This window comes from Phyllobates terribilis, unplaced genomic scaffold (genome assembly GCF_046119375.1).
Source record: "Phyllobates terribilis strain yellow unplaced genomic scaffold, ASM4611937v1 Scaffold_2__4_contigs__length_985480577, whole genome shotgun sequence".
Lineage (NCBI taxonomy): Eukaryota > Metazoa > Chordata > Amphibia > Anura > Dendrobatidae > Phyllobates > Phyllobates terribilis.
The window spans coordinates 857,444,354-857,457,239 of NW_027362762.1; the positions used below are offsets into that span (position 1 = coordinate 857,444,354).

Below are 12,886 nucleotides of genomic sequence, written 5' to 3' on the forward strand. Positions count from 1 at the left end.
TAATTAAAAAAAAATTGACGTGGGGCTTCGCACTATATTTGTGTCCAGCCAGGTACAGCAGGCAGGAACGGGCTGCCCCCAACCACCAGCTGCCTATTTGTACCTGGTTGGACACAACAATATAGGGAAGCCCTTTTTTTCTTAATTATTTCATGAATTTCATGAAATAATTTAAAAAAAAAAATACGTGAAGCTTCTCCCTATTTTTGTGTCCAGCCAGGTACAACTAGGCAGCTGGGGGATGGAATCTGCAGTGCAGGGAGGCCCAAGCTTTCTGCCCCCCCTCCCCCCCGCTGAAAATTGCAGTCCGCAGCCACCCCGGAAAATGACGCGTTCATAGAAGCTGGATGCTGTACCTGGCTGGCATACAAAAATATGGCGAAGCCCACGTCAAAAGTTTTGGGAAAAATTAATTTAAAAATAAATAATAATTTAGGGACTGCATCTTTATTAACTCCTCAAATGTCATTTAGTGTTAAAATAAAGGATTTATTTAAAAAAAAATTGATGTGGGGCTTCGCCCTATATTTGTGTCCAGCCAGGTACAGCAGGCAGGAACGGGCTGCCCCCAACCACCAGCTGCCTATTTGTACCTGGTTGGACACAACAATGTAGGGAAGCCCTTTTTTTCTTAATTATTCCATGAATTTCATGAAATAATTAAAAAAAAAAATGCGTGGGGCTTCGCCCTATTTTTGTGCCCAGCCAGGTACAACTAGGCAGCTGGGGGCTGGAATCTGCAGCGCAGGGAGGCCCAAGCTTTCTGGGCCCCACCCGCTGCAAATTGCAGTCCGCAGCCGCCCCAGAAAATGGCGCGTTCATAGAAGCGCCATCTTCTGGCGCTGTACCCAACTCATCCAGGGCCCTGGTGCGGTGGCTCACTGGGTAATAAAGGGGTTAAGGCCAGCTTGGCATTATCAGCTGGCCCTAAGCCCGAAATTCATGGGGTCACGCCAATATTAGACATGACCACCATGAATTTCTAGTAAAGTATTTAAAAAAAACACAAACACCCAGAATAAAGTCCTTTAATTGAAATAAACACACAATTCTTTATTGTTCTAAATTAAACCATACTTACAGTCACGCCCATTCCAGCTGAAGCCAACGATCTCCTGCAATAAAAGTAAAATAATAAAGCAACCTCATCCTTACCTTTCCATGGTTCCCACGACGGCTCCAGCTCTGCTACATCGAGATGACAGGCTGGACTGCAGCAGAACGCTGCCATGCAGCCTGTCATCCCGCAGACACTGAGAAGCGCAGGCATACTTGCACTCCTCAGTGTCTGGCTGTGACGGCATAAAGATGAGCCGAGGTCATGTCCAATGAACTCAGCTCACCTCATGCACGTCACTGACAGCGTGGGAAAATTCTCACGCTGAAGCGCTGAGTGCAGGAGAATTTTCCCACGCTGTCAGTGACGTGCATGAGGTGAGGTCATGTCCAATGAACTCAGCTCACCTCATGCACGTCACTGACAGTGTGGGAAAATTCTCCTGCACTCAGCGCTTCAGCGTGAGAATTTTCCCACGCTGTCAGTGACGTGCATGAGGTGAGCTGAGTTCATTGGACATGACTTCGGCTCATCTTTATGCCGTCACAGCCAGACACTGAGGAGCGCAAGCAAGCCTGCGCTTCTCAGTGTCTGCGGGATGACAGGCTGGATGGCAGCGTTCTGCTGCGGTCCAGCCTGTCATCTCGATGTAGCCTAGCTGGAGCCGTCGTGGGAACCATGGAAAGGTAAGGATGAGGTTGCTTTATTATTTTTCTTTTATTGCAGGAGATCGTTGGCTTCAGCTGGAATGGGCGTGACTGTAAGTATGGTTTAATTTAGAACAATAAAGAATTGTGTGTTTATTTCAATTAAAGGACTTTATTCTGGGTGTTTGTGTTTTTCTTTAACTTTGACTATGGGGTTAGTAATGGGGGTGTCTTATAGACGCCTCTCCATTACTAACCTGGGCTTGATGTCAGCAGGCATTATAAGCTGACATCAACCCCAGCCCTATTACCCCACTGCCACCGCTACAGGGCAGTGGGAAGAGCGAGGCTAAGTGCCAGAATTGGTGCATCCTATGGATGCGCCATTTCTGGGGCGGCTGACGGCTGGTGTTTCTGGCCTGGGAGGGGGCCAATATTCATGGCACCCTTCCTGGGCTATTAAAATCAGCCCCCAGCTGTCTGCCTAACCTTTGCTAGCTATTAAATTAGGGGGGAACCCACGTTATTTTTTTGAGGGGTTCCCCCATTTTAATAGCTAGTAAAGGCTAGGTATTCAGCTGGGGGCTGATATTAGTAGCCTGGGAAGCTCTGTGGGTATTACCCCCTTCCCAGGCTTCAAACATCTGCCCCAGCTGTCTGCTTAACCTCCGCTAGAGCCTAAAACTAAGGGGAACCCCACGCCAATTTTTTTTTAAATAAATCCTTTATTTTAACACTAAATGACAAGTACAGTAATCAACACTGTCACTGTACTTCATATATATGTGACTGACATGTTTCTATGTATCTAATCTATGTGTGATGCTCTATTCTTTCTATTCTAAATTGTCGGGTACAGATGCTGAATTGCCGGCCGGCTTTTTTAAAGAGACGGTGCATGAAAACACTTATTTTTTTAAATAAATCCTTTACACTAAATGACAAGTTCTGTAAGCAACACTGTCCCTGTACTTCATATATATGTGACTGACATGTTTCTATCTATCTAATCTATGTGTGAAGCTCTATTCTGTCTGTTATAAATTGTCGGGTACCGCTGCTGAATTGCCGGCCGGCTTTTTTAAAGAGACGGTGCACGAAAACACTAATATTTTTTTAAATAAATCCTTTACACTAAATGACAAGTTCTGTAAGCAACACTGTCACTGTACTTCATATATATGTGACTGACATGTTTCTATCTATCTAATCTATGTGTGAAGCTCTATTCTTTCTGTTGTAAATTGTCGGGTACCGGTGAATGCCGCTGATGAATTGCCGGCTTTTCATGTCATTCTACATTATTCTTAGTTGTTTTACTTCATGTAGAATTAACCTACAAGGAAAGAAAGGGTTTATTTTCATTCCGATATTTGTGTCCCATTGACTTGCATTGGGTTCCGGTATCGGAATCGGCGATATCCGATACTTTTTGGGTATCGGCCCGATCCAATCCGATACGATATTTCCTGATATCGGAAGGTATCGCTCAACACTAATCTTCACTGAATACAGATTTTACCCCAGAATTGAGAATTTTGAAAATGATCAATCCTGTCTGAGAAAGAAGCAGATTTCTCTGATAAGATATATTATAAAGTTTCTTATTGTCAAGTGTATTATTGATTTATGGAATATAAATTAAAATGACAGTTACTCTTTTAAGCAAATTTTCCCTTTATGGATGGTAGCATGGAAATCTCCAGAGCTCTTGGCTAATGACTACAGCACATCTATAGACTTCATTGAGACAATAATGCACTTGTGTGCGGTAGACTTATTATTTCATATGCATTAGCTCAGAAAGCTTGAGATGTCCAAATTAGTAGCTAAAGGGCCATTTAGTTTTGAACCAAAAGTTTTGTATAAACTTCAAAGATATTGGTTCCAAACCAAGGCTCGGATTGGTGCTACGTTTGTTTCATCTGTTGTGTGGACTTTTAATCTGGGTTTCATCTGCTACAGGATTTATGTTCCAGGTAAATTTACTGTTTGCATCGCACTATTATTCTTTTGCTGCAGTGTGTATTATTACTACTAGTATTTCATCAAAGCCATTGTTTTGTAATAGTAAGGCTGGATGTGTGGCGCCCCTGAGGGTTCGGTCGCCACAATGGGGGATACTGCAGCCTGTCAGCAGGTCTAGTGTCTCCTCACCCAGGTAAGGAAGGTGCACTGGTCAGGACCCTGAATCTACATTCAACACTACACACTCCTGACCTATGGGAGGCAAGTATGCACCATAGTGCTGCATCAGCAGGATCACAAGTGAGGGGAACCAAAAGTTAGGGGAACCATGTAGTGGGTGAAGGGTAGAACACAGTTTTAGTTTGCACACATAGTTTCATATATAATAGCCAGCCATCTTAAGCACAAGGTTCTTTGATTGTGGTCTTTGCAGCTGTCAGTGGCCTTGTGTAGGAGCCTGCAGTGTGCTGAAGATACATGGTCCTCGTGCTCTGACCTTGACACGAGGAGCGGGAAGGAGTTAACAGAGTCTCTACCCCGGTCAAGTTCCCTTGCTTGAGAAGGTTGGGAGCTTTAGTGACAGCTCCACAAGCAAAAGGATCCCAGGGAGCACGGACGGAGCGGCGTACGCCACCTGTACTCTCCATTCTGGCCCTGCCAGAGGGACTCCTGCTGCAAGAGGGGTGACCGGCCCCTGATATCTGACTTTGTTACTTCATGTCTCAGTCAGAAAAGCCCGGAGGCTTAGTGGATCCCGGGAGGGATACAGACGGAGCGGCCTACGCCACCTGTACCCCTCTACCTGCGCTTATCGAGTGGGACCCAGCCTTTGCACGCACACACACAGGAGAGGTTCAAAGGGGACTGTTAGGAACACTCGGAGGGTCCTGATCGAGGTACCTGAATTCCTTGGGTGCGCTGAGCCCTCATCCCTGGTGGCCGCAGTGATCCGTGAGGAGCAGGGAGAAGCCTTGCCGCTGCTTAAAGGAACTGTGAGTAAAAGACCTGGAAGACTATCCCTATGGCCTCTGGTTCCTTCATTTCTGCACTGCACCACACAGCCCCTGAGTGACCCAGGACTACTCTCCCCATCCTCCTGTCACATCTGCCCTGAGGCCCAGCTCCGCCTGTGGGGAGTTATAACATCGCCTGCAGCCACTACATCCAGCCTCAGAGGACTGCTAGCAGCGCTGGTGGCGCATCACCAGACACCACAGGTGGCGTAGTCGATAATACCACTCAATCCTGATAGCCCATTACTTTTAATGTGACGGCCCTGGGCACGGAACGGGTCCAGGCCACGACTGCCTCCCCAACTTCTGACCCGGCGCCGAGTACCCCATTTCCCAGGGAAGGCTGTGAGCATCACAGATGTATAATAATTTGGAAATGTATCAATAAGTTGCTGTAAAAAAGTTCCATAAAAAGTCTACCTCTGCCAAACAGGTCAACCTTAAACCCATACTCGGAACGTAATAGAGTGGTATTTTTTTGACAGTATCAGGAGCAATTACTGCAATTTACAATGTGACATCAATAATAATGAATTACACCCGGAGAGAATAGATGGTTTTGTAATGTCCATGAGTCATGCTGCGAATGGGTTTGATGGCAATGTATTTACTGAGAAGTTCAATGCCCATCGTGCCTCTGCTAAGGGTGCATTGTAAAGCAATTCCTGTAAATCAGCGGGGTGGTCAGCGTGTCCTTCATCTCGTCTAGTTTAAAGAGTAAGTGCAGAACAGATGTAACTGGAATAAAGTTTCTTACAAAAGGAGTTGTATTAATGAATACAGACAGGGAATCCTTATGGAAATCATTGGCTTCTCTTTATATAAATCCAGCAGTCAAAAGCAGAATGTTGTAATGCATCGGTGCACCATCGGTGTGTGTCTACATCGCAGTCTCATGTTGACGTTTCTTGCACTGCAAAAAGAAACAAGCGATTACCAATTGTGCAATGTGTGAAATTTTGCTTAAATGTTTCACGTTTCCAATAACCTAAATAAAAATGGTTATACATGCTTTATAATTATTTTTAATATGGTCATAAGACTATACATTTTTCACATACAAAGGAGATGTACATTGCCGGTAAGAAAAGTAAGGTATTTCGGTGAAGATAACAAAGCTGCAATAACCCCATGAAAAAAAAAAAATGGTGGCCTTCCAGATTGTCCATAAGTCCCAATAGCTCCTACTACGTATTACCACAGCTGCAAGATGCTTAATAGCATGCAAATGGAGGTCGGCCCACCCACCATCAGAAAGTTGCATTCTTGTTATTCCATGCTTCATATATCTTGTATATCTTACAGATTTATTCAGTAACGCTCCTGATCATTTTGAAGTGTTCTGGAACCTTTGGGGGTACATACTGGGCTCAGATGGATCGTTAATAAATATGGTTTATAGGACAGATCTCGGAGTCTGTGGAGCAGCTATATCTCTTCCTCTTTGTGTCAATATCTTTCCCTTAGATTGAACTTGGGACATTGATGTTCGGGTCCCGAGTGCACCTATTCTTGATGGTAGCTTGCTCCTTTGAATGCTATTACTTTATATTTTGTATTTCTGTACTTTTACTATGTAATTCTTATTGGAAAATTCAATAAACGCTCAGTTGTAAAAAAAAAAAAAAAAAATGTCGGAAAGTACAAACCACTCAGAAGGCTGAAGTAAACATCAAAGAAGCTACAACGCTCGCATGAGAAAGTGGCCTCTTTCAATGGCTGATTGGTGGAGACAAACACCCAGCAATCTGGTATTAATTGCTTATTCCAAAGGTAGGTTCACGTGATAGTATGAAAAATCGTCCAGCGTTTCATCCAGAAAAGTGAGATTTTTTTTTTCTCAAATCAGTGTACCATCCAATTTTTTTTCTTGCGCCCATAGACTTGAATGGGTGATTCTCATACAATTTTCAGAGAAAAAAAAAAATGTAAAACGTAATTTTTTTTTTTCCACACACTTGGTTAGTGAAGAAATTAATCTGCACTGCTTCATTGAATAACATTGGTCCGAGTGCTATCTGTTTTTTTAACGGATGCACTCGGACCGGAAAAAACGGTTGTATGCATGAGCCCTAAGGATATGTTATGAATTTTAAAAGGCTGGATAATCCCTTTAACTTTTTCATGTAAATTTCACCACTGTCCTTATCATACTGCCATACTGGCAATGGAGGCCTTGGTGTGCCACAGAAACTATGTACAATAACCCATGGGACACCCCAGCTACAATGCACTCAGGTTAACACCATAGCAATACCCCTGAACTGTCTGATTTTCTACTTTTAGGCCCCTTTCACATGTTCAGTATTTGGTCAGTATTTTACATGAAAACCAGGAGTGGGTGACAAATACAGAAGTGGTGACGTGTTTCTATTATACTTTTCCTGATTGTTCCACTCCTGATTTTGGCTTATAAATACTGATTGTAAAATACTGAATGTGCGAATGTGGTCTTATGCCATAATCCCACGTTTGGAAAACATTTTTTTTTTTAATGCTGAACTTTTTGTGCATGTTTTTCACAGGTGTCCAATCCAACATACGCAATAACAATAGTTATAGATTACAAGCGGTATTTTTAAAATTGTAGAAACGCTGCTATTCTGCACTTACAAACGCTATTGTGATTTGCTCTTTTTCAGGCTTCCTATAAAATTCAATAGATAAAAAAAATGGATAAAAAATGCACTAAAAAATCCCACAACAGGCATGAGTTTTCATGAAGTCATATGGATATTGCTTAACCCTCCGTCACATACAATAGGCCTGACAAGCACATCTCTTTTACTTTCATTTCTCCTTCCTCACCAGATTGTGAGGAAATCCCCTCCCTCCAGGTAGTCTCCTGTCTCTAGCAGCTCTGTGAAACCTCATACCACAGTTGGATTGCAGAGCTTCAGGAGGACAGATATAACTGCGCTCAGGGCCGGCTCCAGGTTTTTCTGGGCCTCGGGCGAAAGAGTCTCAGTGGGCCCTTTTAACACATACACGATTCATGATGCACAGATACGGCGGAGAAATAAATATATAAATATTTATTACACATGGCCCAGCCTGCCCCCTCATCCTTCACATACGCAGACATATGCGCGCGCACACACGGTACGCAGACATATGCACACGCACACACGGTACGCAGACATATGCACGCACACACGGTACGCAGACATATGCGCGCGCACACACGGTACGCAGACATATGCACGCACACACACGGTACGCAGACATATGCGTGCGCACACACGGTACGCAGACATATGCGTGCGCGCACACGGTACGCAGACATATGCGCGCGCGCACACGGTACGCAGACATATGCACGCACACACACGGTACGCAGACATATGCGTGCGCACACACGGTACGCAGACATGCGTGCGCACACACGGTACGCAGACATATGCGCGCGCACACACGGTACGCAGACATATGTACACATACAGACATACACATAGATAAAACAGACAAATATATATACACAGTCATATACACTGACATTCACATACATGCACTCACACAGACCCATTACTAATATTTTTAATATGGGGATTGGGGAAGCCTCACTCACCTGTCCCCGGTCCAGTGTCCTGTCCAGCAGCTCCTCGGGTATGGGGCAGTGCAGGGCCCCCGGCGTGTCACAGACTTCATGGCCCTGGAACATCAGAGGGGCCCACTTGCGGTCGGGTCCGGGCCCCTCCCGCCCATCTGTGCAGGACCTCCGCTCCGACGGTGTTTGATTGCCGGCACTCCCCCAGACATGGCCGCGCGCTGTGCGGCTGTGTCTGCTAGTAATGACGCGGCAGGAGCGACACACAAGCACAATTAAAGGTGCAGTGCCGTCGACCCTGCCGTGTCATTACTAGCAGACACAGCCGGACAGCGCGCGGCCATGTCTGGGGGAAGTGCCGGCAATCAAGCAGCGCCTGCGTCCCTGAACAGGTGCCGAGGAAGCGGCCAGGGCCCTGACAGTGAGTGGGCGGGTGGGTGTGTGGGCCCGGCCCCGACAGTGAGTGGGCGGGTGGGTGTGTGGGCCCGGCCCCGACAGTGAGTGGGCGGGTGGGTGTGTGGGCCCGGCCCCGACAGTGAGTGGGCGGGTGGGTGTGTGGGCCCGGCCCCGACAGTGTGTGGGCCCGGCCCCGACAGTGAGTGGGCGGGTGGGTGTGTGGGCCCGGGCCCCGACAGTGAGTGGGCGGCTGGGCCCCTCTGATTTTCCAGGGCCCGGGTACGCCGGGTGCTGACTCCAGCCCTGACTGCGCTAATCTCTCAGGCTCATTGTATGTGAACACGTCACACTCAATAAGGTTGGTATTTTATGTTTTTATTCATCACAATTGTTTATTTAGCTTGTTTTATGAATGTATAGCACAAAGTGTGAGGATATTTCATAGAAATAAGGCAGATTAAAAAAGAAAGTGTGCTGCTCAGGCATATACAGTAGTTCCCTAACACATATTCCTTCTCTTGCTTCAGATTATCTGCTGAAATGGAGAGGAAAATGTACAATTTATCAAAAAACCTTGATGTTGAGGAAGTAACAAACATGCTGTTAGATGATGCAGACCCCACACTGAATGAGGATTTAGGAGAGGAAAGTGAGATTGATTCTCATGATGAGATGGAAGTATGTGAAGTGGATTCTGAAACAGAGCAAGATGGTGACAGTGATGAGGATGAAGATGTAGAATCTTATTATATGAGAAAAGATAAAAAAAAAACAATGGAACAAGAAGCCACTCCAGAAAAAACGTAGGGAACCTCAAAATATTATTACTCACCTTCCTGCAGTTATAGGAACTGCAAGTAATGCAAAAACTGCAGTTGAATGCTGGAATAGTTTATTCACAGATGACATTCTGGACTCTATTGACACATATACCAACCAATATATAGACATTATAAAGGACAAGTTCATCTGCAACAGAACCATCAAGGCCACAGATGAAATAGAACTGCGTGCTTTTTTTGGATTATTATACCTTGCAGGAGCTTATAGGGCAAATAGACAAAGTTTGGAGGAACTTTGGAGTAAAGATGGGGATGGAGTTGAAAAATTTGGCCTTGTTATGTCCATAAACAGATTCAAGCTTCTAATTCGTTGCCTTCGGTTTGACGACAGAACTACCCGAACCGAACGTAAAACACATGACCGACTTGCTCCAATTCGTGATATATTCCAAAAATTTGTTGAAAACTGTAAAAAAAGCTATTGCCCTGGGGAGAATCTCACTATTGACGAAATGCTCCCTAGTTTTCGTGGTAAATGTGCCTTTCGTCAATATATTCCATCAATGCCTAACAAATATGGAATAAAAATGTATGCCCTTGTTGATGCCAGTAAGACCTACACTTACAACCTGGAAGTTTATGCAGGAAAACAAGCAGAAGGTCCTTACTGTGTCAGCAACAAACCCAGTGATGTTGTAAAAAGACTGGCTGAGCCCTTGTTTGGATCGGGTCGCAATATAACAGCTGACAATTGGTTTTCAAATTGTGATCTGATTGATTATCTGAAAATGCAGAAGCTTTCATATGTCGGAACTGTAAGAAAAAATAAAAAAGAATGGCCTACACAGTTTGTAAGTGTGAAAGGGAGACAACAGTACAGCAGTATGTTTGCATTCCATAATGGAAAGGTTTTGGTTTCCTATGTACCACAAGCAAAAAAAATTGTACTTCTATCAACACTTCATGATGATGATGCCATCGATCCTGGGACTGAGGCACAAAAAAAAACGGAGATAATTACATTTTATAATGCAACCAAAGGGGGTGTTGATACAGCTGATCAGATGTGCTCAACTTTCAACGTCAGCAGAAACACCAAACGCTGGCCAATGGTCATATTTTTTGCTATGTTGAATTTGGGTGGTATAAATTCACAAGTCATTTACCTTGAAAACAAGCTTGAACCACTCCGTAGACGATTCTATCTGAAAAAATTGGCCCATGAACTAGTGCTTGGAGAGCTACGCAGGAGAAGTATGAAAACAATCGGTATCCCCTCTCGCCTTCAAGTTCAGCTCAAAAGATTCCGCCCAGAAGATGATAGTGAAAATTCACCACCTGCACCACCTCCCAAAAGAAGGAGATGCACCACCTGCACCACGGAAAGCGGAATCAGAAGGCTTTCTAATTATGAATGTCACAAATGTCATAATGCAATCTGCCTGACACATGCAAAAATGATGTGTAATTCTTGCTCTTTGCTCTGCAAGTGTAATTTTTCTGGGGAAACTTCAGGATCTAATTCTGATTGAATATGTGTTTAATAGTACTTAAGGTACCTTAAAATTAAGTTTGTTTCCATAAATTTTCTTTGTAGAGTTTTTGGACAGAGTCGAACTGGGGACTATTTGGCGGGAGTTTTGAAATGTTTGTATTTCAGAGTTATTAGTTTTATGTTAAGTAAATGGGTTTTTTTGCACCTGATTATGTGTAGTCTCTTTTATTACATCCCTATGAAGGTCACTGATCACTTTTAGAGCACTGAAATTGCAAACATTAGATATTATAGGTATTTTTCTAGCCTGCGCCTGACAGTCACATTGTATGTGAACTCGTTAGAACCGATATTGTATGTGACGGAGGGTTAACCTGTTAAAAACAACAGAATTTTAACACCAGAAAAAAACAATAGCATTTACGCTACATGTGAATATGGCCTAAAGCTGCGTATACAGGCTCATTCTTGTACAGTTTTATCTACATTTTTACCTGTTCTATGAAATATCTTGAATGTAATGTAAAAGTATTGTCCCGTAATAAGGATGAAATATTGAAAGAGCCAAAGTGCTACCCATAATGCATAACGGCACAGTACATGGACTTTTATTGTAGTTACACCCACCATACTAATACGTTCAATTGCAAGACCAAACAGAAATTTCAGGCGTAAGGGATACTCATTAAAATTTGTGTCAATTAAAAACTTTCTGGCATGGGAAAAAATAATATAATTGCAGCTGCCAGTTGGATCTATGTGAGCTGATTCATGCAGCATTGGGGCTGGTGGTGGCCATAGAACTAGTACAAGCAGCTGTGAGGATCGTGACCTTATTTTCAACCTTCCACTTATATAATTAATTGTCATGAGTCATAATTCAGTTTGCACTGAGTTTTAGAGAAGCCACAGAACATTCCCTGCAAGACGCAGCAAGTCAAGCTGAGAAGTACAAGGATCCTGAGCCAAGGAATGAGTTCACATCGTGACTATGAACCTTAACTAGGGCAACCAATCTGCACATGGACACCGGCCGGCTGTTATCATTAGATCTGATGTTAGAATTAATCCTTTACAGCACATACCTACAGCTAGATCTTTTTATCACATGAAAACTATTAGTTCCAGCTTAGCAAGGGAAAGGGAACAATTTACCAAAAATACACCTGTCAAATTCATGTAAAGTGACAGTTTCTTAATTTAGAAATGTTACTCCAGTCTTTGACTGGAGTAACATTCTGGCGAGGTGCACGCCACAGTTAAGTTGTGCAGAATTCATATGAAGGTGTTTGAGCCTCTTAATCAATTTGTTGTATCTGACTCCAAAACATCCCTTTATTAACCCTCCGTCACATACAATAGGCCTGACAGGCACATCTCTTTTACTTTCATTTCTCCTTCCTCACCAGATTGTGAGGAAATCCCCTCCCTCCAGGTTAAGTAAATGGTTTTTTTTGCACCTGATTATGTGTAGTCTCTTTTATTACATCCCTATGAAGGTCACTGATCACTTTTAGAGCACTGAAATTGCAAACATTAGATATTATAGGTATTTTTCTAGCCTGCGCCTGACAGTCACATTGTATGTGAACTCGTTAGAACCGATATTGTATGTGACGGAGGGTTAACCCTAGAACGCATACCTGGGGCCTCGCAGGCCCGCCCTGTTAATTGTTTTCTATTTTCTGCAAGATTACTTTAGTTAGAATTTTGAAACTCTAGGTATTCCTCAGGTATATAGTTGTTTGTCATTTTTGTTTGAGTTATTCCATGTTATTTGCACACGGGCCTAAAAGGCCCCAGGTATGTGAAAAAGTAGATTTTTATGGTCATGCGTTCTAGGGTTAAAGAAGGGCGAGTACAATGTCAGTCTTAATGAATCAGGCCCTATGTGCGCTTGTGAAGAAGCAATCCTGTAGTTGTGAAAGCGGCTTTTTGTAGGACAGTTGAATATTCTGGGAATGTGAGCTTTGTATATTAG

The 12,886-nt window shown here is 43.7% G+C and overlaps 1 protein-coding gene across 1 annotated transcript in view; it reads right to left on the minus strand.

Annotated features, from left to right (window-relative positions):
- Nucleotides 1–5,230: 5,230 nt before the first annotated feature.
- The window catches only part of TMIGD1 (transmembrane and immunoglobulin domain containing 1), a 53,032-nt gene continuing 45,376 nt past the window's right edge, over nt 5,231–12,886 (minus strand). The window contains exon 6 of the mRNA XM_073667973.1: nt 5,231–5,598. Coding sequence (XP_073524074.1) covers nt 5,566–5,598 — 33 coding nt within the window. The 3' untranslated portion in view covers nt 5,231–5,565. The remainder of the gene's footprint in view (nt 5,599–12,886) is intronic.